General features: G+C 45.4%; 1 protein-coding gene across 5 annotated transcripts in view; it reads left to right on the top strand.

Annotated features, from left to right (window-relative positions):
• Window positions 1–2,014: 2,014 nt before the first annotated feature.
• LOC120943042 (apoptosis-associated speck-like protein containing a CARD) overlaps window positions 2,015–27,366 on the top strand; it is a 50,481-nt gene continuing 25,129 nt past the window's right edge. The window contains exons 1-3 of one of the 5 annotated variants that reach the window (XM_040356106.1): window positions 2,017–2,611; window positions 9,062–9,118; window positions 11,344–11,626. In XM_040356106.1, coding sequence (XP_040212040.1) covers window positions 2,335–2,611; window positions 9,062–9,118; window positions 11,344–11,444 — 435 coding nt within the window. In that variant the 5' untranslated portion in view covers window positions 2,017–2,334 and the 3' untranslated portion in view covers window positions 11,445–11,626. Of the gene's footprint in view, window positions 2,612–9,061; window positions 9,119–11,343; window positions 11,627–24,554; window positions 24,983–27,366 lie in introns of those variants that run through there. The other 4 variants (XM_040356105.1, XM_040356108.1, XM_040356109.1 and 1 more) reach the window with 4 other exon arrangements.

Below are 27,366 nucleotides of genomic sequence, written 5' to 3'. Positions count from 1 at the left end.
CCTGGTCTGCTCTGGCCCTTCCCCTCCCAAGCCCCCCCCCCCCTTTCTTTTCTTTTTTCTCTCTTCTCCTTTCTCCTTTTTTTTTCTTTTCTCTCTCTTCTGCTTTGCCCCCTGTGACGGTATCGGTACGATATCCCCGTCAAAGATTCCCTTCTTCCATAAGAACATCACCCCAATATTCCACTAGGAGGGATATTCCTGAGATCGCCCATTAAGCCACACATTAGTCCAGGCTTACTGCTAGAACAAGACAGAGTTTAATGTTATAACACACAGCTTATATGTCATTTCCAAAACTGTTACAATGACAAATCTCCGCCCCCCTCACACTGGGGCTTCCACACAGATGATTAGGCAGACACGACGGAGCCGATACTGAAAACACATTTTCTTTAGACAATGACATCAAGGACGCTGATTACTAGTTGTACTAAATACATTAACTAGACCGCTCGACCCCGCATATAGAGAGATAATTACCACATGGGAGCAATCAGAATAATTAACACAAGCCACTTAAACACAGATCTCCTTCACACAACACAATAGATCAATTAACCTTTAGAAATAGTGAGGGGACATTAGCACGTCAATAACCTGTTAGCCGAGGACAGAATACACAGGGCAAGCAGGGAGAATTAGACTGAGACATATAGGCAAATGCATCACACCCCCCCTCTCCTCCTGCCCCCCTCCCTGCCCCGGTGGTTGGCTCTGTTTGGGTGGGGGGTGACTGGGGTCTTGGGGTCTTTATTGTGGTTGTATGGAGGCCTCACTGTTAGAAGGGGCCTACGGCCCTATGGTGTTACCTAAGGGGTACTGGTCGACGGATATACAATATGTTTTTTGTTTTGGCAGCCGTGCTGGACCCCGGCCTTGCTTCTCCCTCCTTATGATAATGTTGATGATGTCCCCCCTCCCTTCTCCCTACTTCTAATATCTGTTGTTATTTCCTTGAATGTCCCCTTGTATTTGTTTGTAATGCCTTGTCTTGGCCCATGTTGGGCATTAATAAAAATGATGGCCCGGATTCACATACAGCGGCGCATAGTTATGCCGGCGTAGCGTATCGAATATACGCTACGCCGACGTAGCGCAGAGCGGCGAGCACAGTATTCACAAAGCACTTGCTCCCAAATCTACGCTGGGGATCCCTCGGCGTAACTCGTCGTAAGTGGCAGTGGGCGTGAGCCATGCTAATGGGGCGTGACCCCATGTAAATGATGGGCTGAGCGCCATCAAGATACGAATAACGAACTCATGGACGTATCCCAGTGCGCATGCTCAGAATCACGTCGGAACGAACGCCAAAGATATGTCGAATCATTACCTACGACGTGAACGTAACCTACACCTAGCCCTATTCACGTAAACAACGTAAAAAACGACGGCTGGGTTCCCTGGTGCAGCCATTTGCATTGATGCTGCTGACTTACACCTACTTTATGAGTCGTAACTTTACGCCGGATGTACTACTTACGTATATTAATGCGCCGGGCGCAAGTACGTTCGTGAATCGGCGTATTTTACTCATTTGCATATTCGAATCGTAAATCAATGGGAGCGCCACTTGCGGCCAGCGTAAATATGCGCCCACGATACGACGGCGTAGGAAACTTACGTCGGTCGGATAAAGCCTAGTTTCAGGCGTATCTTGCTTTCAGAGTCAGGCGCATAGATACGACGGCGCATATGTGCACTTACGCGGCGTATCTCGAGATACGTCGGCGTAAGTGCTACGTGAATCCGGGCCTATATATTTGAAAAAAAAAAAAAAAAGCTAAATAGTGCATTTTATATACAACTATATAGATCAGACCAAAATGAGGGACAAATGAGGAGGAACGAGCGACAGAGGGACATTGCTCCTAATCAGGGACAGTCCTCCGAAATCAGGGACAGTTGGGAGCTGTGGAATTATGACACACCACGGTTGTCAAGTGTGAAAGATTAGTGCAGATAAAAAATTTCTGAAAGAGGAAACTGATGTTATAGGAAATGAACTACTACTATATTTCCGGTGGTGGTTGGAGTGTCCTCTTCATCTACAAAGCTGCATTATACGTCCAACACTCAGAAAAAAACATTCAACCAAATCTTCACTGCTGCACCAAAAAACAAGCCGACCTCCTCTGGCTGACACAAGCCTGGCTGACTTTGAACTAAGTCAGGGTTATTTTTATTTTTTCAAGGCGGGAAAAGAACAAATAAGTTGCTTTCACTTTTCATTCAGCTCGAAATTTGCAGATCTCATTTCCGTGGAAGTGGAAGAACAGGCGAGCTGCTGGAGACGGAGCGGAGTTTGGCATCTCTTGAGGCACCACATAGGGGAGGATGGCACGGACTGTGCGAGATGAATTGCTTACCGCCTTGGAGGATCTGGGTGAGGAGAGCTTCGAGAAGTTCTGTGCCAAAATAAGAGACTGGGAAATCAAGGAGGGCTACACAAAGATTCGCAAGAGAAAACTAGAGAAGGCAAAACCTCTTGACGTAGTGGATGTGATATTGAGTCACTACACAGCTCCTTATGGACCCGAATTGACGGTGGAGGTTCTAGACGCCATCGATGAGAAGGATGTGGCCTTGGCCCTTAAGAAGGCGCTGGAGAAAGGTAAAGCTGGCTGTGGGCTAAATATTTATCTTATGTGACTGTCACTCATTTGAATAATAAAGCTGGCCATACACTATATGGCCTCATCCTCAATAGTAGGGATGAGCCGGATTTTCGAGTCGAACATCAACATGGGAACATGTTGAGGGCATGTGGCCTGATATGGTTTGGGAGGGGGGTGCCCCCCCTTTTCCTGCAACCTGCCAGGTTGCGTGCTCAGATAAGGGCCTGGTATTGATTTTTGGGGGGACTCCCGCACCACTTTTTTAAAAAAAAATTGGCGCAGGGTTCCCCTTAGTATCCATACCAGACCTGAAGGGCCTGGTATGGTTTTTGAGGAGGATCCCTACGCCATTTAAAAAAAAATGGTGCAGGGTTCCCCTTAAAGCGGGAGTTCACCCGAAATTTTTTTTTTAACATTAGATTGATGCTCATTTTGTCAAGGGGAATCGGGTAGTTTTTTTAAAAAACGAAGCAGTACTTACAATTTTAGAGAGCGATCTTCTCCGCCGCTTCCGGGTATGGGTCTTCGGGACTGGGTGTTCCTATTTGATTGACAGTCTACTGACAGGCTTCCGACGGTCGCATACATCGCGTCACGAGTAGCTGAAAGAAGCCAAACGTCGTTGCGGCCCTTTTTACGGCGCCTGCGCACCGACATTCAGCTACTTTTGGAAAATCGTGACGTGATAGATGCGACCGTCGGAAGCCTGTCGGAAGCCTGTCAATCAAATAGGAACGCCCAGTCCCAAAGACCATACCCGGAAGCGGCAGAGAAGATCGCTCTCTAAAACGGTAAGTACTGCTTCGATTTAAAAAAAAACTACCCGATTCCCCTTCACAAAATGAGCCTCAATCTAATGTTAAAAATTTACATTTCCGGGTTAACCTCTACTTTAATACCTTAAGTCCAGTGTGCATGAAGCCTTGGAATTTCAGGCAGGTTCCGATGAAACGGACAAAATTTGCTTGGTGGGGTGGCCTTGTTAGCCCCCTCCCCCCCCGGCATCCTTCGACTGAAAAATTAAAGGAGCCAGGCAGAAAACCCACTACCAAACTAGATGCAGTTAATGTTTGGCTACTCTGATAACCACCACAATTAAAATGCGGACAAATTTTCGTTCTTCGGAAATTTCCGTTGTATCCGAATTAGGATAGTTCCGAATTGAAACTAATCTGAAATAACGAAATTCGAATGCGGACGAAATCTGAATTCAAATCGTTTTTTAATTTGAATAGTTACAATAAAGGACAAAATGGGGGACAAAGGGGGCAGCGGGACTTTGCATGAAACACAACACTGGGATCGGATAGTTGTCCGAATGCCAAAGATAATAAAATAGAATAGAAAACAAAGGAATAGAATAGAAAAAAAAATTATATTCTATTCCTTTTTTTTCTATTCTATTTTATTATTTTTGGAAATTGGAAAACTATTCTAATTCGAAAACTATTCGAAAAAAAATTGAATTGGGAAATTATTCAAATGGGTTTGAAAACGCATAAACGAAACTAATCCCGAAAACGAGTTAGGCTCCATTCACACAGGCGGACTCCGTTCCTACGGAGTCCGCCTGCTCCCGCCAGCTCAGCGGGAGATCAGAATGCAGATCCCCGCTGAGCCGACGGATGACAAGCTCCTCTCTACTCACTGAGCGGGGAGGGGCTTGTCGGGCACCGCTGTGTCCTATGGAGCGATCTGATGAAAACGGACAGCCAGGCCAGGATTTCCCACAAGGCCACTGAGGCCAGGCCTTGGGGCAGCAGGGCTCCAAGGGGCGGCAGTGGCATGGAGTCCCCCGACGCCCGGAAGATACAGTTAAGGGCGGTAAGTTATGGGGGAATCCTCTCGCTCGTTAACAAGTGATTGCGGCGATGTCGCCGAAATCATTTGTAAAATATGTGCTCCCGTCCGTCCTCCCCTCTCCCCCCACCCCACATACCTCTCTTTGCTGGCTCTGTCTTCGGGCCCCCCCCCCCCCCCCCCTGGCCACCGAGTCTGTCTCCTGTCCCTGCTGCCGATGTACACAGAGAGAGGGGAGAGCTGTGCTCTTCCCATCTCAGCTGTGACAGGAGTTCTAGCACAGTGCTAGGACTCCTGTTTTGGAGGTGACAGGGTCAATAAAGAGAACATGTCACCTCCAATTGCTATCACACAGGAAATTGTTTTCTCCTGTGTGATAGCAAAAAAGGTAAGTGAAAAAAATGTATAAAAAATAAATAAATAATAAGAAATAATAATTAAATTAATAAAATAAAAAAGTAAAGAATAAGAAAAATAATAAGAAAAATAATAAGAAAATTATACAAAAATTTAAGAAAGTAAGCGACAAGCTACAAATAAATAAAAATAAAAAAAAGTGATAAAAAAAAAAACACATATTTGAACTAACCGTGCCGCACATTCTCAGTTGATTTTGGGGGGGGGGGGTTCGGTTGGCGGGGAGGGGGTGCATTGTGGAACCTTGCCTTGGGGCGGCAGGGAGAGAAAATCCAGCCCTGCGGACAGCATGTCCGTTTTCATCAGATCTTACCCGATCCGCATGGACGGATGGGGACGTGGCCCCCATACGTCTGTTTTTAGCGGATCGGATCGGATGTCAGCGGACATGTCTCCGCTGACATCCGACGCTCCATAGGGATGCATGGAGCGGCCGTTCAGGTCCGTGACAGGCGGACCCGAACGGCCCGTCGTGTGAATGAGGCCTTAAACGAATGAAACAAATTTAACTAAATGAATTTAGGTAAATAATGAAACTAAACACATTGTTTTCGTTCTGCACATGTCCAGCCACCACTGGCAGCTGTCAGACTACAATAGCCCAGTAGAGAGGGATTCATTGTATGACAATATCTAATAGTGTATGGCCAGATTTAGGATATTTCTCCTGTGTGTGCTGGTTTTGTCTACTGATTATGAACAATTTGCATTTAGTGGAGTGAACGTGGAGATTCCCTCTTCATTCTTTAAGAAAATCATGAAAAAAAAAAAAAGAAGGTTGTGATGGAAAACAGATGCACTGCAGATGTTTCAGGTGTCTTGTCTCAGCGGAGGGCGTGTAAACTGAGCATGGAACAGAGTCTAAGATTTTTTTACTGGCGCGTTTTTAGCACTGTTGCAACTTAGTAAATAGAATATAAAAACATTTTTATACAATCGTAGTTTTCTTATTGCATTGCTCTGAGTAGAACACATTGAAGATTGATTGGAATGTAAGGAGAGAGGATCGGAGGAAACGTCAGGAATGATCAGCAATGGTGGGCTATACACTGTATTTCCCTAGTGGCAGATTTGTGAAGCAGATGTTCATCATCAGGGACATTAAAGAGACAAAATACCACAATCTGGTGTTGTTTCTGGAGAGCTCTGGGTTGAGCTGATGCAAGAGAACGAAGAGTTACACAAAGAGGGGACTTCCCCAGGAAGGTTCAGGTTTAACCACTTAAGACCCGGACCATTATGCAGCTAAAGGACCTGGCCAGTTTTTGCGATTCGGCACTGCGTTGCTTTAACTGACAATTGCGCGGTCGTGCGACGTGGCTCCCAAACAAAATTGGCGTCCTTTTTTCCCCACAAATAGAGCTTTCTTTTGGTGGTATTTGATCACCTCTTTGGTTTTTATTTTTTGCGCTATAAACAAAAATAGAGCGACAATTTTGAAAAAAAATCAATATTTTTTACTTTTTTCTATAATAAATATCCCCAAAAAATATATAAAAAAACATTTTTTTTCCCCTTAGTTTAGGCCGATACGTATTCTTCTACCTATTTTTGGTAAAGAAAAATATCGCAATAAGCGTTTATCGATTGGTTTGCGCAAAATTTATAGCGTTTACAATATAGGGGATAGTTTTATGGCATTTTTATTAATATTTATTTTTTTACTACTAATGGCGGCGATCAGCGATTTTTTTTGGTGACTGTGACATTATGGCGGACACATCGGACAGTCTTGACACATTTTTGGGACCATTGTCATTTTCACAGCGAAAAGTGCTATAAAAATGCACTGATAACTGTGAAAATGACAATTGCAGTTTAGGAGTTAACCACTAGGAGGTGCTGTAGGGGTTAAGTGTGACCCCATGTGTGTTTCCAACTGTAGGTGGGCGGGGCCAGACGTGTGACATCAGTGATCATCGTTCCCTATATCAGGGAAGAGACGATCACTGAAATTGCCACAGAGAAGAACGGGGGAAGGTTTGTTTACACTCGCCTCTCCCCGTTCTTCAGCTCCTGTGACCGATCGCGGGACACCGGCGGTGATTGGGTCCGCGGGTCCCGCAGGTGCGGTCACGGAGCTTCGGACCCACGGCTGGGCACTTAAAGGCGACGTACCTGTGCCCAGCCGTGCCATTCTGCCGACGTATATCATCAGTAGGGGGTCCTTAAGTGGTTAAAGTGGTTGTAAAGTATATATAAATATATATATATATATTTAACCACTTGAAGACTGGGCATTTTCTGGCACTTTTTGTGAAAATCTTTTTTTTTCTGTTAGAAAATTACTTAGAACCCCCAAACATATTGGATATTTCAAACTTTTTTAACAAATAAAAAATTGGGCGTGCAAAATTATTCAGCCCCCTTTAAGTTAATGCTCTGTAGCGCCACCTTTTACATAGTTACATAGTTAGTCAGGTTGAAAAAAGACACAAGTCCATCAAGTTCAACCACAAAAAAATAAACAAACAAAATAAAAAACACAATACAATCCCATACACCCAACTCTATACCCACAGTTGATCCAGAGAAAAAAAAACCCAACAGAGCATGAGATCCAATTTGCTACAGCAGGGGAAAAAATTCCTTCCTGATCCCCCGAGAGGCAATCGGATTTACCCCGGATCAACTTTACCTACAAACCTTTTGCTGCGATTACAGCTGTAAGTCACTTGGGGTATGTCTCTATCAGTTTTGCACATCGAGAGACTGAAATTTTTGCCCATTCCTCCTTGCAAAACCGCTCGAGCTCAGTGAGGTTGGATGGAGAGCGTTTGTGAACAGCAGTTTTCAGTTCTTTCCACAGATTCTCGATTGGATTCAGGTCTGGACTTTGACTTGGCCATTCTAACACCTGGATATGTTTATTTGTGAACCATTCCATTGTAGATTTTGCTTTATGTTTTGGATCATTGTCTTGTTGGAAGACAAATCTCCGTCCCGGTCTCAGGTCTTTTGCAGACTCCATCAGGTTTTCTTCCAGAATGGTCCTGTACTTGGCTCCATCCATCTTCCCATCAATTTTAACCATCTTCCCTGTCCCTGCTGAAGAAAAGCAGGCCAAAACCATGATGCTGCCACCACCATGTTTCACAGTGGGGATGGTGTGTTCAGGGTGATGAGCTGTGTTGCTTTTACGCCAAACATAACGTTTTGCATTGTTGCCAAAAAGTTGGATTTGGGTTTCATCTGACCAGAGCACCTTCTTCCACATGTTTGGTGTGTCTCCCAGGTGGCTTGTGGCAAACTTTAAACGACACTTTTTATGGATATCTTTAAAAAATGTCTTTCTTCTTGCCATTCTTCCATAAAGGCATGCGCCGTTCTGGAAAAACGTCAATCACGTCGGGTCAAGCCTAATTTAAATTACACACGCCCACCTCTTCACTATTTGAATTAGGCGGGCTTACGCCGGCCTATTTACGCTACGCCGCCGCAACTTTCTTTTAAGAATACGGCACTTGCCTGTAAAAGTTGCGGAGGCGTAACGTAAATAGGATACGTTACGCCCGCACAAAGAAACGCCGAACTACGTGAATCTACCCCAGTATTTGTAAATCCGACAGACTGTTAAATGTGAAAATCAGAGGTGTTCGGTCACATTAGCAACCATGTAAGGCCAGCAGGTTTGCTGCTGCTTTTAAAATTTAACATGCAAACAGTCCGTCGGATTTGCAAACACTGTATTTAAGCACATAAGCTCCGTTTTGTGTTGAAAATAACTGTGAAATCTAAAACTCCGGTGGGTGTAACAAGATGTCCGCTTGCCCCCTTCTCACTCTATCATTAGTGTGCAGGAGTGTGGGGTGTAGCAAGATGGCGGCGAAGGGAACGTCACTTCCGGAGCATTCTGTGATGGGGAGCTGAATGTGACAAGACAAAGGCAGTTGGGAACTATTGACATAATGTCCAGGCAGCACCCTCAGAGCCCCGACTGTTTACAGGGGACCAAATGTATCCACCAATGTGTGCACATGAGGTCTTATACAGCATGGCGGTGCACAGGACAATGATGAAATGCCATACCCAAATCAGCCAATCAGGTGAGAGCTTATGGTAGGCAGCTACCTGAGCAGCAATCTTTGCACTGTTATACTGTATCAATTAAATAAATAAGCATATACTGTATTATTTGTGTACTGAAAAGAGGACAATTCTGCTGTCAGATAAAATAAGATAACATGTCGGGATAGAGAGATTAATGTCTGTGCATTTTTTATTTTCAGTGGAAGGTTTTACGGGGGGAAAGAAGCCCAAGGAGGAACCACCATCTACTTCAGAGGGTAAGCAATATAAGAGGAGGTCCTGTCACCAATTATTCTGTAGAGGAGGCTTCTTTCCATAAGACTGGGCCACCAGATAGGTTCCTCAGTCATGTCCATTTATAATGATTCTATGGGCTCAGTGTATGTTCAGAGCCACATTTATCAGGTCTTTCGCTGAAAGTTTTCCCTGGCCCTGTCCCTGATATAAGAGTCAGTCCCTGTCTAGAGTCCCCAACTGTTTCAGTGGTCAGACAATTATGTGTCAATGAGTTGGATGGGGGTATTCTGCGAGACAATATTCCACATTGACCCAACATACAATGAACTAGTAATGAAGTTTGTTGGACCGGTCACTAGATCACTTTGCTCCCACTTCTTACAGAAAGTTCCAGTTGGCTCACCACCCTTCAAAGCAAACTGCCCAGATTGGCTTCAAATCTGATTTGGCACAAACTGATTCATTCGTCCCTATATACCATTTCAACACGTGAGGCCCTGTACACACGATTAGTCTAAACTGATGAAAACTGACTGAAGTTCAGTTTCATCGGTCCAAACCGACCGTGTGTGGGTGCCATCGGTCAGTTATCCTTCGGTCAAAAAAAAAATAGAACTTGCTTTAAAATTTGACCGATGGACGCCTAACTGATCGGTCCAAACCGATGGTTAGTACGCAAAAGCATCGGTTCCAAACCCACGCATGCTCAGAATCAAGTCGACGCATGCTTGGAAGCATTGAACTTCATTTTTCTCAGCACGTTGTTGTGTTTTACGCCACCGCGTTTTGACACGATCGGTTTTTGAACTGATGGTGTGTAGGCACATCAGACCATCAGTCAGCTTCATCGGTTAACCGATGAAACGGACCTTCAGTCCGTTTTCATCAGTTTAGACTGATCATGTGTACAAGGCCTGAGGAGTCCATCAGCCCTAAGACCCCATTCACACCTGAGCGTTTTGTAGCTTGGAGCCTCAAGCTACAAAACGCTGGAGGGGAAAAAATCTATTATTCTCTATGGAGATGGTTCACATCTCCAAAACGCCTGAAGCCAGAAGCCCAAAACGCCTGAAGCCAGAAGCCCAAAACGCCTGAAGCCAGAAGCCCAAAACGCCTGAAGCTCAAACGAGTTCTGGGACTTCTTTTTAGGCAGATTTGGGCGTTTTTCTGCTTTTTACATTGGTGACCTTTTGACCTGTACAAAACCGTGGCAAAAACACGGTAAAAAACGTGGTAAAAAACGCCGGAAAAATTTCGGTAAATTCTATGCTCAGGTGTGAATGGGCCCTTAGTGAGTTTTTTTCCACAGATAATTCACTAAAGGGGAATGTGGAACAGTATTTATGGACCTTCCATCCTCGTGGATCCTCCTCAAGACATTAGGGAGGATTTGCTTGGGCCCAACGCTGTATCCTGGCCTAGGCCAACAAGGCCCAGACCTAGGGCAGCACTTTGCAGGTGGGCAGCATGGAAAGAGTCCCCGTCAGCTGCACCATTGGCATGGTTATATCTTCTTAGTCCTCTCCATCAAATTATCAGAAATTTGTGCTTAAAGAACTAGAGGCAACACCTTTTTTTTTCATTTTGGATAGCGTAAGGGAGGGTTATAGCCCCTGTTAATTTATTTTTTACCATCCCTGTCCCATTGCAGAGATTTCCCTTCACTTCCTGCCCCATAGCCAAACAGGAAGTGAGAGGAAATCTATGCAAATTAAGGGAATCCAATGCCCCCCCCCCCAGGCCCTAAGAACTAGTGTCCCCACTCGAAAATTTCAGGGCGGGTCTTAAAGAGAAAGGGGTGTGTCATTGACAGGAATGGGTGGGTCATATTTAAATTAGGGGGTCACAAGTTTAGTCTGGCCTAGGGCAGCACAAAACCTAAATACACTACTGCTTGGGCCAGTGCCACTGAAAAGCCAAGCTGTGCGGTGTGGATAGCTGTCTGAGCAGAACGTAGAGCTCCCACAAGAAGAAGGCCCCAGTTTAGGAAAAGTGTGTACAAGTTTTTTTCCTTCATTAGCCCTAAAAAATTCAGTAGATCTTAGGCACTGTGCAATCCTGATAGAACCTCTACAAATGAATAGAACCCTCCTAGAGGAGACATTGGGCTTCAGTGCGACTAACATGGCAAATTCCTTCCAGTGTAAAATTCAAAAGCTTTAAAAGACCCACAACTCTTATATATTCTCACTCAACAAGAACCGTTTTTTGTAAAGTTTTGTGAATATTTTTTTTCTGATTACAGCTTCTGCCCCCGAACCCCAGGAGGATCACCTCGTGTATAACCATCAGGAGGCACCGATAGCCCGCGTTGCTCTGGTGTCTCCCATCCTAGATTTCAAATAAAGGTCTGCTAAGAGATGAACCATACGACATCATACAAGCTGAACAAATTCCCCAGGAGAAGATGAGGGGGGGCTCTACATGAACATCTGGGGATTCTCTGAATCTGACAAGGAAACTCTATTAACTAAAAATAATGGTCCTTTGATCAAAGATCTGGAGAACTCTAAAGAGAAGATCTAAACCCAAGAAGAAAAATGTCATATATTTCTGCTTACCAGTCTGTAGATGGGGTGGCTGCTAGTTTCCTTTTTTCATGCTAAGAAAATTTTCTGCGAGTACAGAAAAATACCTACTGATTCTGCCATAAAAAACAGTGTCCTTGTAACTTGCTCTCAAATAATGTTATCACCTTCCCCAGTTATCTTCTGTGATTTACAGCACATTTCTTCCTAGGTAATGGAGATGAGAAAAGGGGGTTGGGGGGATGTTGTAGTCTAATGCCGCGTACACACGATCAGATTTTCCGTCGGAAAAACCTTGGATGGTTTTTCCGAAGGAATTCCGCTCAAGCTTGGCTTGCATACACACGGTCACACAAAAGTTCTCTGAACCTTCGACCGTCAAGAACGCGGTGACGTACAACACTGCGACGAGCCGAGAAAATTAAGTTTAATGCTTCCGAGCATGCGTCGAATTGTTTCCAAGCATGTGCCGGCATTTTGCGCGTCGGAATTGCTGCAGACAATTGGAATAATTTTTTTCATCGGAAAATTTGAGAACCAGCTCTCAATCTTTTTTTGACGGAAAATTCCGACAGCAAAAGTTCGATGGAGCCTACACACGGTCGGAATTTCCGACCAAAAGCTCACACCGGACTTTTCTTGTCGGATTTTCCGACTGTGTGTACGGGGCATAAATCAGGAGAGCAGCCTAAGGTAACAACACTACTCATAGCTAGATCCAGTACAGTGAGTGAGCGTTGTCACCCAGGACAGGAAGTGTTTTTCTGGCATTATCACCAGGTAGGAGAATAGAGAAGGCAGCCACCACACTGATAAGTTGCAATATATTACATTTCTCTGGGGGGGATTAGCTTTTAAAGATAAACTTCATTTCTCTTTCCATTAGTGTCCTTTGCTGTGAATTCATTACATCTTAAAGAATAAAGAATCTGTTATCACATAGAATCTGATCTATATATAGGGTTTTATAAACAAAACACATAAAATCACTCTTTTCGTTGTTTTTTATATACCTTATTTTTTCAAAGCGTAGTTAAAATTAGACATGTGCACGCTGAAATATTTTGTTTCGGAATTTCGTTTTAGTCCGAAAAATTTTATTTAGTTACTCCCGAAATCTGTTTTTAGTTAATTTGTTAAAAATTGCATTCGTCCAAAAATTGGTAGAATCTGTCATTGAAGGCTTATGGTGTCTGTCGAATGTTCAAAGAAGATTCGACGGAGCAGCGAAACTGTTCGACGCCGCAATCGTACATTTCCGGTCAAATGTTCCGCCTACAAGCTAGCTATAGTAGAATTCTAATGTTGTATAAAACTAGTAATAATTATTATATTTGTTAATTATTATTACTAGTCAACCAACATTCGAATTCTTCTATAGCCTATGGGCCGATGCATTTGGCCCGGAAATGTACGATCGCGGCGTCGTGCAGTTTAGCTACTTCGTCAAATCTTCTTAGAACTTTTGACAGACACCATAAGCCTTCAATGACAGATTCGACGTTTGTATGTTTTTCGTTGCTTTGTCGAATCTTCGTCGTTCATGTTGAATTGTCTACCCCAACACTGTCTCTATAATGTCGAATCTTCGTTGTTCATGTTGAATTGTCTACCCCAACAGTCAGCCGACTTTCACATTAGTTTCTCCAAACTTCTAGCTATTTTACTGCTCCTCCTCTTTGGTTACAATCAGCCAATAACATTCATCATCATCATTATTTTTATTCTACTTCCCCCACCCAATTCCAGCAGTGATCTTTTCTCTCTATAATGTCGAATCTTTTCTCTCTATAATGTCGAATCTTTTCTTTCTATAATGTCGAATCTTTTCTCTCTATAATGTCGAATCTTTTCTCTCTATAATGTCGAATCTTTTCTCTCTATAATGTCGAATCTTTTCTCTCTATAATGTCGAATCTTTTCTCTCTATAATGTTGAATCTTTTCTCTCTATAATGTCGAATCTTTTCTCTCTATAATGTTGAATCTTTTCTCTCTATAATGTCGAATCTTTTCTCTCTATAATGTCGAATCTTTTCTCTCTATAATGTCGAATCTTTTCTCTCTATAATGTCGAATCTTTTCTCTCTATAATGTCGAATCTTTTCTCTCTATAATGTTGAATCTTTTCTCTCTATAATGTCGAATCTTTTCTCTCTAAAATGTCGAATCTTTTCTCTCTATAATGTCGAATCTTTTCTCTCTATAATGTCGAATCTTTTCTCTCTATAATGTCGAATCTTTTCTCTCTATAATGTTGAATCTTTTCTCTCTATAATGTCGAATCTTTTCTCTCTATAATGTCGAATCTTTTCTCTCTATAATGTCGAATCTTTTCTCTCTATAATGTCGAATCTTTTCTCTCTATAATGTCGAATCTTTTCTCTCTATAATGTTGAATCTTTTCTCTCTATAATGTCGAATCTTTTCTCTCTATAATGTTGAATCTTTTCTCTCTATAATGTCAAATCTTTTCTCTCTATAATGTCAAATCTTTTCTCTCTATAATGTCGAATCTTTTCTCTCTATAATGTCAAATCTTTTCTCTCTATAATGTCGAATCTTTTCTCTCTATAATGTCGAATCTTTTCTCTCTATAATGTTGAATCTTTTCTTTCTATAATGTTGAATCTTTTCTCTCTATAATGTCGAATCTTTTCTCTCTATAATGTCGAATCTTTTCTCTCTATAATGTCGAATCTTTTCTCTCTATAATGTCGAATCTTTTCTCTCTATAATGTCGAATCTTTTCTCTCTATAATGTCGAATCTTTTCTCTCTATAATGTCGAATCTTTTCTCTCTATAATGTCGAATCTTTTCTCTCTATAATGTCGAATCTTTTCTCTCTATAATGTCGAATCTTTTCTCTCTATAATGTCGAATCTTTTCTCTCTATAATGTCGAATCTTTTCTCTCTATAATGTCGAATCTTTTCTCTCTATAATGTCGAATCTTTTCTCTCTATAATGTCGAATCTTTTCTCTTTATAATGTCGAATCTTTTCTCTCTATGTAGAATAATCTCGGACTAATAGAGTTAAGGTTAGGCACATTCGACCACAGGTTCGATAGATACAGATTGCTATTGTCAGCGTCATGTCGAATCTCCTATCTATATCGAACTGTTGTCGCAATGAAAACGAAAATAAAGCATTTGTTTATGTCAGATCTTTCGGTTTTCGGATTCTGTGCTTTCGTTATCGTTTGTTAAAACGATAACGAAAATACCTGAAATTCGGACTAAAATGAATTTGGACAAAAATGAATGCACATGTCTAGTTGAAATGCTCTTCGTGCACAAAAGCATTCCAATATTTGTCATTCCATGGGCCAGATTCAGAAAAGAGATTCGACGGCGTATCTATGCGCCTGATTCAGAGAATCAGGTTACGCATAGATATCCCTAAGATCCGACAGGTGTAAGTGTCTTACACCGTCGTATCTTAGGCTGCATATTTACGCTGGCCGCTAGGTGGCGCTTCCGTTTGTTTACGCGAGGAATATGCAAATTACTATTTACGTTGATTCAGAAACGAACGACCGCCCGGCGCTTTTTTTTTTAATGTCGTTTGCGTTCGGCTTTTTCCGACGCAAAGTTACCCCTGCTATATGAGGGGTATGTGCGGCGTATCCTATGTTAAGTATGGCCCTCGTTCCCGCGCCAAGTTTTTTAAATTTTTACGTCGTTTGCATAAGTCGTTCACAAATACGGCTGGACGTAATTTATGTTCACGTTGAAAGCAATGGCGTTTTGCGGCGGATATTCGAGCATGCACACTGGGATGTTTTCACGAATGGCGCATGCGCCGTTCAAAAAAAACGTAAAATACGCGGGGTCAAGCCAAATTTAAATAAAACACGCCCCCAACATCCCCATTTGAATTAGGCGGGCTTACGCCGACCCACATACGTTACGCCGGCGCAAGTTCTTTCTGAATACGGAACTTGCACCCAAAAATAACAGCGGCGTAACGTATCTTAGATACGTTACGCCGGCCGGACAGATACGCTCAGGTATCTGAATCCGGCCCCATGGCTACAACTTGGGAAGGCTAATAAGATCAATGCATTTCCTCTCTATATTTCTCATTCCACCTTGACTTTGACTTTTGACTTTCCATCTTGATTTTGGGGGTGTGGGGATTGGTGATCGGGGGAAAGAAGGGACACGATGGCCAACTAGGCTATGGTCACTGAAGTATGATGTACGATTAGTCACACCACAGATATCCCATTACATGTACATCTTGTTGTAATCCAAAATTGTCCTTGCCAAAACATTCATCTTTTCTTTGGGTGACATCATTTTATCACAGCACTTAAAATAAAATTTGGTTGAAATGACGTCTCTTGGACTCTTTCATTAATATATTTATTTGTGTTAAAAAATTGGAAGAAAGTCAGACATTTCGTTGGGAACCAACGTGATCAGAATAAAAGGTAACTGTTGACATAAGACCGATCTCACGGTCAGGGCTTCTAAAACAATTATTGACCTTCTAGGCCACCTGGAGTTCTTCCCTTCTCGTTCTGAGCATTTTGGGTGAAATCTCGCCTCTCAGGCTCTTTCATTAATGTAGTCAATATAATACATATAGGTAGATGGCGCATGATCAGAAGAGCACAATCAATAATCAGAAGATTAACCCATCATAAGGTCCATGTCAATAACTTTAAAATGAATAAATAAATGAATAAAAGTCCAATAAGCACTAGCGGCAGCAAAATCCTGAAGCAGAAGCAAACTCTGAAAGATATATACAAACAAGAAGGAAAATGCGCCAAACTAAGTGCAGTAAATAAGAATTTAATTGAAAATAATTTTGTACACAGTAAATTGGTTACTCACAAGGACAGTGATAACACAGGCATGATAGGGAAAAACGGCTGGTCCAGTGTCATGGTACCGTGGAAGATGGAAGTCCAAAGTATTAGGGAGCCTTTGGGGGACCACAAGAGATCCAGGAGCCGTGGACGCTGCTTCAAAGCGGCGTGCGTTCCAGCGTGGAACGCAACGTATCGCCGTACGACTGGAAGTGACGTGGGGACCCAGGCCAGCCAATGGGATGACGCGTTTCTCAGCCTCCACTTGGATCTGATGAACCAGCGGAGGCTGAGAAACAAGTTTCTAGCATGCCATTCAGCATAGTAGCGCGAGCTACAGTATGCCTTTATATATTTTTTTGGCGCCGTACTCACTGTTTAATGGCGTAGTAAAGTTTCAGACTCCCCGCGGGGAATGGGCGTTCCTATGCAGAGGGAACGTGATTGACGGCCGGCTATGGCGCGCCACTCTTCCCGCGAAGAGCCGGAGTAGGACTCGGCTGTTCGCGGCGCTATGCGGCGTCTGCGCACAGACATCGGAGCTGACTGCGCAGGCGCCGTGAAGAGCAAAGTCCTATTTTGGCTCTTCTCGGGAAGCGTGACGCGCCATAGCCGGCCGTCAATCACGTTCCCTCTGCATAGGAACGCCCATTGCCCTGAAACTTTACTACGCGATTAAACAGTGAGTACGGCGCCCAAAAAAATATATAAAGGCATACTGTAGCTCGCGCTACTTTGCTGAATGGCATGCTAGAAATTTTTTTTTTTTTTTTTTTTAAGGGCAGCCTTTCTCAAACAGGTTTCCTCCAGAGGTTACTCAAGGTTCCTTGAGCATTGAGGACAGAGGCAGCACGCTGAACAACATTTCCTGCCCGTAAAAGGTGGCAGCAGGAAGCAGTATATTGCTTTAAAACCACTTCCAGCCCAAGGTCGTCATATGACATCCTTGAGGTTCAGTGGAAATATCTGAATAATGGGGGCAGCTGCAGGCATCATTCACATATCCTCGTTTTCAGCCGACGATTCTGTGCACCATAAGAACGATCATGGCGGCAGTTCTGCCCCTTGATCAGTGGCGGCTGGTGCTCAAAATTTTTGGGGGGCGCAAAGGAAAAAAAAAATTGCAGTCTCACTGTGCCCAAACGCAGCCACTGTTACATGCCATCAAATGCAGTCACTGTGCCATCAATTCGCACCACTGTGCCATCAATTTGCACCACTGTGCCATGCCATTAAACGCAGTCACTGTGCCATGCCATCAAATGCAGTCACTGTGCCATCAATTCGCACCACTGTGCCATCAATTCGCACCACTGTGCCATGCCATTAAACGCAGTCACTGTGCCATCCATTGTCACCACTGTGCCATGCCATTAAACGCAGCCACTGTGCCATCCATTGTCACCACTGTGCCATGCCATTAAACGCAGCCCCTGTGCCATACATTGTCACCACTGTGCCATGCCATTAAACGCAGCCACTGTGCCATCCATTGTCACCACTGTGCCATCCATTGTCACCACTGTGCCATGCCATTAAACGCAGCCACTGTGCCATCCATTGTCACCACTGTGCCATGCCATTAAACGCAGCCACTGTGCCATCCATTGTCACCATTGTGCCATGCCATTAAACGCAGCCACTGTGCCCTTTAATGGTCGCCGCTGTGCCAATTGTCCCCACTGTGCCCTGTAAATTGCGTTCTCCCCCCCCCCCGGCACTTACCTTTACTGGAGTCAGGCATCCACGTCCCACGATGTCTTCTCCCGCCCTCGATGACTGACAGGCGTCTCAGCCAATCAGGTTACAGGTAGCCAGAACCGGCCAACGTGATTGGCTGAGACGCCTGTCATCATATTCAAGGGGCGTACAGTCTGTGCGCTCCGAGAATAAGCTTCCGGGACCCGAGGGCTGTATTGGGAAAGCCTATCAGAGCCGTTGGCTTTGATAGACATTTCCCTACAGCCAACCAGCTGGCGTTATTCAGATGGCTGGACATTGAGCGCCGACCATCTGAATAACAGCGGCAGCGGTGAAAATAACATAGATTCGTGCAATGCATGAATCTATGTTATTTCACTCAGTGGCGGTGAGAGCCAGAGGGGGCGGCGCTCCAGCGCCCTCTATGGACGAACCGCCACTGCCCTTGATCGTTCTTACGGGCGATGGGAGGGGACATCCCGCCACCATCCGGTGCTTCTCCGGTGCCATGGGGGACCCGAAGAAAGAATCAGCCACTGCCGGATGATGGCCATAGAGATTTCCGGTGACCACATGGTCACCAGCCATCTCTATGACCGTCGGAGGCCCAGGCGCGACGTTATGACGTCACGCTTGGGCCGCGGTTGTGAACAAAGCTGGCTGGAAAGCATGAGATCGTGAATTTTGTTTTTCAATCTCACGAATTCCAGCCTGGAGGAGAGATGTGGGGTTCTTATTGACCCCGCCTCTCTCCATAAAGAGGACCTGTCATGAACCATTCCTATTACAAGGGATGTTTACATTCCTTGTAATAGGAATAAAAGTGATCAAAAAAAAAAACGTAAAAGCAAGTGTAGAAATAAAAATAATAAAGTAAAATAGAATTATTTTTTTTTTTTTTAAACGCCCCTGTCCCCGGTAGTTCGCACCCAGAAGAAAACTCACACGTAAGTCCCGCCCACATACGTAAACGCCGCTCAAACCACACATGTGAGGTATCCCTGCATGCGCTAGAACAATTCTAGCACTAGACCTCCTCTGTAACTCTAAACTGGTAACCTGTAAAAAAAATTAAAGCGTCGCCTATGGAGATTTTTAAGTACCGAAGTTTGGCGCCATTCCATGAGCGTGCGCAACTTTAAAGCGTGACATGTTGGGTATTTATTTACTCGGCGTAACATCATCTTTTACATTATAGAAAACAATTGGGCCAACTTTACTGTTTTGTTCAATTCATTTTTATCCCGCCAAAAATGCGCTGGAAAAATTGTTGCGCAAATAGCGTGTGAGATAAAAAGTTGCAACACCGCCATTTTATTCCCTAGGGTGTCTTCTAAAAAAAACATATATTTCTGTTAAAAAAAACAAAAAAACCCACATATAATGTTTGGGGGCAGAGGCGTACTAAGTGGGGCGGGGCGCCACACACTGGGGGGGGCGGGGCGATGTCAGGCTGGCGCCCCCCCCTCTATGACCGATGCAAAGAAAACCCGGGCGGCCACGGGTTTAAACAGGTAAGATCATCGCAGCCAGGAGAGCCGGTAGCTGTAGTGGGGAGGGGGTGCTCGCCGTGCTCGAATGACACCCTCCTCTCTTGGCCGCGCTGCTGCCCTTTCTGTCTCATGCAGCCGAGTAGAGCCAGAGTGAAGCCGCCGCCGCCGCCTCCTCCTCCTCCTCCTCCTCCTCCTCCTCCCCCTTCATGTAGACTGCTACACGTGCCATGTGGTGCATCATGTCCAGCGCTGATCATCTGAGCCGAGATGACAGGCGGGAGGTCTGAAGGGGGGGGGGTCTGTAGTGTATTGTAGGGTGAGGTCTGGGTCTGCACTGTAGGGGGGGACTGTCTGTACTGTAGGGGGGTGTGACGGTATCGGTATGATATCCCCGTCAAAGATTCCCTTCTTCCATAAGAACATCACCCCAATATTCCACTAGGAGGGATATTCCTGAGATCGCCCATTAAGCCACACATTAGTCCAGGCTTACTGCTAGAACAAGACAGACTTTAATGTTATATCACACAGCTTATATGTCATTTCCAAAACTGTTACAATGACAAATCTCCGCCCCCCTCTTACACTGGGGCTTCCATACAGATGAGTAGGCAGACACGACGGAGCCGAGTCTAAAAACACATTTTCTTTAGATAATGACATCAGTGGAGTTGAGTACTTGTTGTACTGAATACATTAACTAGACAACTTGACCCCGCATATAGAGAGATAATTACCACAATGAAGCAATCAGAATAATTAACACAAGCCACATAAACACAGATCTCCTTCACACAACACAATAGATCAATTAACCTTTAGAAATAGTGAGGGGACATTAGCACTTCAATAACCGGATGGTAATCACAATGGCAAGCAGGGAGAATTAAACTGAGACATATAGGCAAATGTATCACAATGGCCCCCCTTTTTCTCCCTGCTCCGGAAAACCCGGTTGGACCTTCCCTGGTCCAGTAGGGTTGACGGGTTTAGAGCTTTTAGTCCGAGGTTAACTCCGTTTGGCATGACTGACCTCCCTTGGCAACTGCTTCAGACTCAGGTATGCCACCAGTGTGAAGACGGCGAATGGGTCTGTGCGCCGCCATCTAGGTGTCCCGCTATGGGAGGGGCAGGTTATGGCTCTGAAGTGACAATCACAGGAGATTCATAAAAATAAAAAGTTATATTTGTTGAAATGCTGTAGCACTGGTGCTCAGAGTCCGGGGGGGGGGGGGAGAGGACTCAGAGCCCCATAAGGTCAGCCACCCCCTGCTCCCTCCGCAGCCGCCGGTTCTCCTCTTTGAGCTTCTCCAGCTCCATCTCCAGTTCATGAAGCCTGGGGGGTTCAGCCCGCTGTGACCTCAGGTGGTTGTTCTCCTCCTCCATGCGGCTTATGCACTCCTCCAGCTCTATGTACTCACGGATCAGATCCTGCTTGCTCATGTCCTGCAGGCTTTCCACTTGGTCCTTCATCATCAGGAACTGGGTGGTGGTGTAAGGGGCCACCGGTGGGCCCTTGGCGAACATCTCGGCCCGCATCTGGGGCGCCCGCTGCGATTCCATCTCCTCCAGTCGCTTCTTCTCCTCCCAGGTCCGCTGGTTATATGACTTCCAGGACCTCTTCTTCTTGGAGGGTAGCTGGCGGTGCCTCTTTCTGCCCAGCTCCCTCCAAGGCCCCTCCGGCTCATGGCTGTCACCCATGACCAGCTGACAATGGTGTTCCCTGTTGTCCGTAATAACAGATTGTACCATGAGGGCTTCGTAAGGGGTGCCCAATGGTTCTTCCTGACCCAGCTCCTGGGGATCCCAAGCCGAGTCTACACAATGGGCTGCTGCTGGTGGGCGGTACCCAGGTTGAGACCAATTTGACCTGGTGTTGTCATTCATGGGGCAATTCTGCTTGAAGTGACCCAACTGTTTGCACCGGAAGCAGCGTTGTTCGTTGTCCTCCTGGCGTGGATAGCGAGGGCTAGATGTCATCGGTCTGTTAGGCGGTTGGTATCTAGCGGCTGGTGGGTGTGAGGGCGCCGTTGGTCGTGGAGGTTGTTCCCGTGGTGTGACCTGGTTTGTCTTGCGAGTATCCGCATATTCATCCGCCAACTTCGCGGCCTCTGGTAGAGTCATGGGCCTGCGATCTCTCACCCAGTCTTTGACATCCGTCTGGATGTGATTGTAAAATTGCTCCAGGAGCATTAGTTGCAAAATGTCCTCTGCGGTGGTGGCCTGGCTGCTGTTAACCCAGTTAGAGGCCGACAGGGACAACTGGCATGCCCATTCCGCGTAAGAGTCTTTCGTGGTTTTGCGTGAGTCCCTGAACTTCTGTCGGTGGGACTCTGGGGTTACTGCATAACGAGCCAGGAGCACTTCTTTAACCCTGGCGTAGCTATGGATATCCTGATCTGGCACGGTCCGGAAAGCATCAGAAGCTTTGCCTGACAGTTTGCCTGACAATATTGCAACCCACTCTCTTCTAGCTATTCGGTGCAGGTTACATTGTCGCTCAAAATCCGCCAGGTAGTTATCAATCTCACAGTCTTTTTCATCAAAAGCTTTAAAAGCGCTAAACGGAATCTTCCTTGCGTCTGCTGTGCTGTACTCACTGTTCGGAGAAGGTGCGGCTGCTTGTTGGACTGCTGCCAGTTTTAACTGTAGTTCTGCGTCCCTTATTTCTTTAGCCTCCTGTAGCTCCATCACTCTCAGCACCACATCTGCCGTTGGGTTCGGGCCGAACCATGCTAGCTTCTCTCTCATTAGCTTGTTGGCTGGCGATTCCTCCTCCTGAATCACTGGTGTCTCCATCTCTTGTACCGCTGGCGTTGCTGCAATCCCGTTCTCCTGGTCTATCTCCATTGATTCTGCTATGATGACCCGTTCGGTTTTGTTGCTAGCAATCCTTCCACGAACTTCCAGTAGTTCTTCCAGTGTCTGCTTGGAATCCCGGGTGTAAAGGAGAGTAGAAGGGAAAATCCCGCTGCTGCCAACCAATTTGTGACGGTATCGGTATGATATCCCCGTCAAAGATTCCCTTCTTCCCATAAGAACATCACCCAATATTCCACTAGGAGGAATATTCCTGAGATCGCCCATTAAGCCACACATTAGTCCAGGCTTACTGCTAGAACAAGACAGAGTTTAATGTTATAACACACAGCTTATATGTCATTTCCAAAACTGTTACAATGACAAATCTCCGCCCCCCTCACACTGGGGCTTCCATACAGATGAGTAGGCAGACACGACGGAGCCGAGTCTGAAAACACATTTTCTTTAGATAATGACATCAGTGGAGTTGAGTACTAGTTGTACTGAATACATTAACTAGACAACTCGACCCCGCATATAGAGAGATAATTACCACAATGAAGCAATCAGAATAATTAACACAAGCCACATAAACACAGATCTCCTTCACACAACACAATAGATCAATTAACCTTTAGAAATAGTGAGGGGACATTAGCACTTCCATAACCGGATGGTAATCACAATGGCAAGCAGGGAGAATTAAACTGAGACATATAGGCAAATGTATCACAGGGGGTGTCTGCACTGTGGGGGGGGGGGACTGCACTGTGGGGGGGACTGCACTGTAGGGTGGGGTGTCTTCACTGTGGGGGGGGGACTGCACTATAGGGGGGGTTTCTGCACTGTGAAGGGGGACTGCACTGTGGGGGGTGTCTGCACTATAGTGGGGGTGTCTTCACTGTGGGGGAGGGGGGACGACTGCACTATAGGGGGGGTTTCTGCACTGTGAGGGGGGACTGCACTGTGGGGGGTGTCTGCACTATAGTGGGGGTCTGTACTGTACGGGGGTCTGTTTAACATGCAGGGGGTCCAGAACTGTTAGGGGGTGTGTCTGTGTAACATACAGGCGTCCAGAGCTGTGGGGGTCTGTGTAATGTAAAGGGGTCCAGAGGTGCTGTGTAATGTAAAGGGGTCCAGAGGTGCAGGGTGCTCTGTAATGTAAAGGGGTCCAGAGGTGCGGGGTGCTGTGTAATGTAAAGGGGTCCAGAGGTGCAGGGTGCTGTGTAATGTAAAGGGATCCAGAGGTGCAGGGGGCTGTGTAATGTACAGGGGTCCAGAGGTGCTGTGTAATGTAAAGGGATCCAGAGGTGCAGGGTGCTCTGTAATGTAAAGGGGTCCAGAGGTGCAGGGTGCTCTGTAATGTAAAGGGGTCCAGAGGTGCAGGGTGCTCTGTAATGTAAAGGGTTCCATAGGTGCAGGGTGCTGTGTAATGTAAAGAGATCCAGAGGTACAGGGTGCTCTGTAATGTAAAGGGGTCCAGAGGTGCGGGGTGCTCTGTAATGTAAAGGGGTCCAGAGGTGCAGGGTGCTCTGTAATGTAAAGGGTTCCATAGGTGCAGGGTGCTGTGTAATGTAAAGAGATCCAGAGGTGCAGGGTGCTATGTAATGTAAAGAGATCCAGAGGTGCAGGGTGCTCTGTAATGTAAAGGGGTCCAGAGATTCAGGGTGCTGTGTAATGTAAAGGGGTCTAGAGGTGCAGGGTGCTGTGTAATGTAAAGGGGTCTAGAGGTGCTCTGTAATGTGAAGGGGTCCAGGGGTGCTGTGTAATGTAAAGGGTTGCAGGGTGCTGTGTAATGTAAAGGGGTCTAGAGGTGCTGTGTAATGTAAAGGGGTCCAGGGGTGCAGGGTGTACACGATAGTGACAAAGAGATATTTAAGGATGCAGAGGTATGCAGGGGGCAAAGTGGGGTGTTTTTACATTTTAAGGTGGGGGGGGGGTGCCAGATATAGGATCCGCCCCGGGCGCCAAATGCACTAGGTACGCCCCTGTTTGGGGGGTTCTGAGTAATTTTCTACCAAAAAATTGATGATTTTTACATGTAGGAGGGGAGTGTAGGAATAGGCCCGGTATGGAAGTGGTTAAATGTATTCAGGGCATCTCTGGCGGGAATAATAGAAGAGAAAAAATTGCTTTCGTTTTCCGCTTACAAAGTCTGAGTTGCGGTTTTACATTCAAACTTCCTTGTAGAGAGACGTTTGCAGAGATCGAAGAACACCGAGCAGGGTCCCGAATCAGCAAGTCATAGAGGAGAATGGAGAAGACGGTCCAGGATCGCGTGCTCGCGGCTCTGAACGAATTGAATAGTGGGAGTCTGAAGAGCTTCCGTAACAAGTTAAGTGATCGAGAGTTCACAGTTAAGGACGGCTACAACAAGATCCCCCAAGGCAAGCTGGAAAATAAAGACCCCGAAGACCTCACAAAGCTGATTCTGCAATACTACGGGGATTCGTATGGCGTGGAACTTACTGTAAGCGTTCTAAAGGCCATCGATGAGAATCAAGTGGCAGCAGATCTAGAGCAGCGCCTGGACAACGGTAAGACTGGGAGCAGGAAATTTTACCCCCTTCCTGACCAGAGCACTTTTTTACAATTTGGCACTGCGTCGCTTTAACCACTTAAGCCCCGGACCATTTTGTTGCTAAAGGACCCGGCCAGGTTTTGCGATTCGGCACTGCGTCGCTTTAACAGACAATTGCGCGGTCGTGCGACGTGGCTCCCAAACAAAATTGGCGTCCTTTCCCCCCCCCACAAATAGAGCTTTATTTTGGTGGTATTTGATCACCTCTGCGGTTTTTATTTTTTGCGCTATAAACAAAAATAGAGCGACAATTTGGAAATAAATGCAATATTTTTTACTTTTTACTATAATAAATATCCCCCAAAAATATATAAAAAACGTTTTTTTCCTCAGTTTAGGCCGATACGTATTATTCTACCTATTTTTGGTAAAAAAAAAATCGCAATAAGTGTTTATCGGTTGGTTTGCGCAAAATTTATAGCGTTTACAAAATAGGGGATAGTTTTATTATTATTTTTTTTTACTACTATTGGCGGCGATCAACGATTTTTTTCGTGACTGCGACATTATGGCGGACACTTCGGACAATTTTGACACATTTTTGGGACCATTGTCATTTTCACAGCAAAAAATGCATTTAAATTGCATTGTTTATTGTGAAAATGACAGTTGCAGTTTGGGAGTTAACCACAGGGGGCGCTGTAGGAGTTAGGCTTCACCTAGTGTGTGTTTACAACTGTAGGGGGGTGTGGCTGTAGGTCTGACGTCATTGATCGTGTCTCCCTATAAAAGGGATGACACGATCGATACGCCGCCACAGTGAAGCACGGGGAAGCCGTGTTTACATACGGCTCTCCCCGTTCTTCAGCTCCGGGGAGCGATCGCGATGGAGCGGCTATAAACGAATAGCCGCTCCCTCATCCCAGATCGCTCCGCTCCCCGGCGATTTCCGACCGCCGCATGTACCGGGGGGGGGGGGGGTCCCGATCGGACCCCCGACCCACGTCTAGGCAGGGACGTACAGGTACGCCAATATGCCTGTCCGTGCCATTCTGCCGACGTATATATGTACATGCGGCGGTCGGGAAGTGGGTAAATCATGTACAAGAAAAAAATGCTGTTTTTTATTTTCCTTGCATGTCCCCCTCAGATCTACAGCGACTTTCAGTGCACTTGTAGTGCAAAGTGGGTTTGCGTTTTGTAAATAACCCCCCAATGTCTTTTACTTTTTTTTCTCAGTTTAGGCCGATATGTTTTCTTCTACATATTTTTGGTAAAAAAAATAGGGGATAAAATTATGGCATTTTTATTATTATTATTATTTTTTTTTACTAGTAATGGCGGTGATATGCGATTTTTATTGGGACTGCAACGTTATGGCGGACACATCGGACACTTTTGACACATTTTTGGGACCATTGACAATTTTACAGCGATCAGTGCTATAAAAATGCCTTGATTACTGTAAAAATGTCACTGGCAGTGAAGGGGTTAACGCTAGGGGCGATCAAGAGGTTAATTGTGTTCTAACTGGGGGGGGGGGACTTACTAGGGGAAATGACAGATCGCTGTTCATAGTTTGTATGAATAGGCGATCAGTAATTTCTCCCCCTGAAAGAACCGGGAGCCGTGTGTTTTTATACACACAGCTCCCGGTTCTCGCTCTGTCACGAGCGATCGCGGGTGCCCGGCGGCCATCGTGCCTGCTGGCCACTCGCATCGGCTCCGGAGGCATGTCCCCCTCGGATCTACAGCGACTGCACTTCCAAGTGCACTTTCGGTGCAATTTCATGTGCACTTTGCACTTGTAGTTTGCACTTGTAGTGCAAAGTGGATTTGCCTTTCGTAAATAACCCCCTCTGTTTTCAGCGGCGGCCCGTCCATAGGGGGCGCATGGGCGCCGCCCCCCCTCTCCCCAAAGCCAGTAAAAAAAAAAAAAAAAAAAAAATGAAAAAAAATTTTTTTTTTTTGGGCCCTTTAAGAAAAAAAAAAGGTCCTTTAAGACGGTGCATGTTCAGGGTGAGCGCCGGTCAAAGACTCAGAGCACTGCTATAGCATCATTGAAGCGTCATGCCAATGCAGCAGGCAAGACGCTTCATTTGCAGTTTTTTTTTAAGCTCTGTGGCTATGTGCTGTGCGCCATGAGCCAATCACTCTCCAGTGTCTCCACTCTCCTCTCTAATTGGGTCCTGCTGCTTCCTCACTGCAGAAGGAAATGGGCGGTGCTTTCCCCAGGGCAGTGTTACTTCGCTTTTGACTCCAGGAGGACTAAGGTAATTAACTTTATTAAAATACTTTATTTGTCTCATTGTCTGTCCTGTCCACCCCATCATGTCCACCACCTTATGCTGTATGCTCAGCCTGTACTGTGATCGGACTGAGAGAGGACAGGAGGGAGGG

Source organism: Rana temporaria, chromosome 6 (assembly GCF_905171775.1).
Source record: "Rana temporaria chromosome 6, aRanTem1.1, whole genome shotgun sequence".
Taxonomy (NCBI): domain Eukaryota; kingdom Metazoa; phylum Chordata; class Amphibia; order Anura; family Ranidae; genus Rana; species Rana temporaria.
This window is presented reverse-complemented; position numbering and strand designations above follow the sequence as displayed.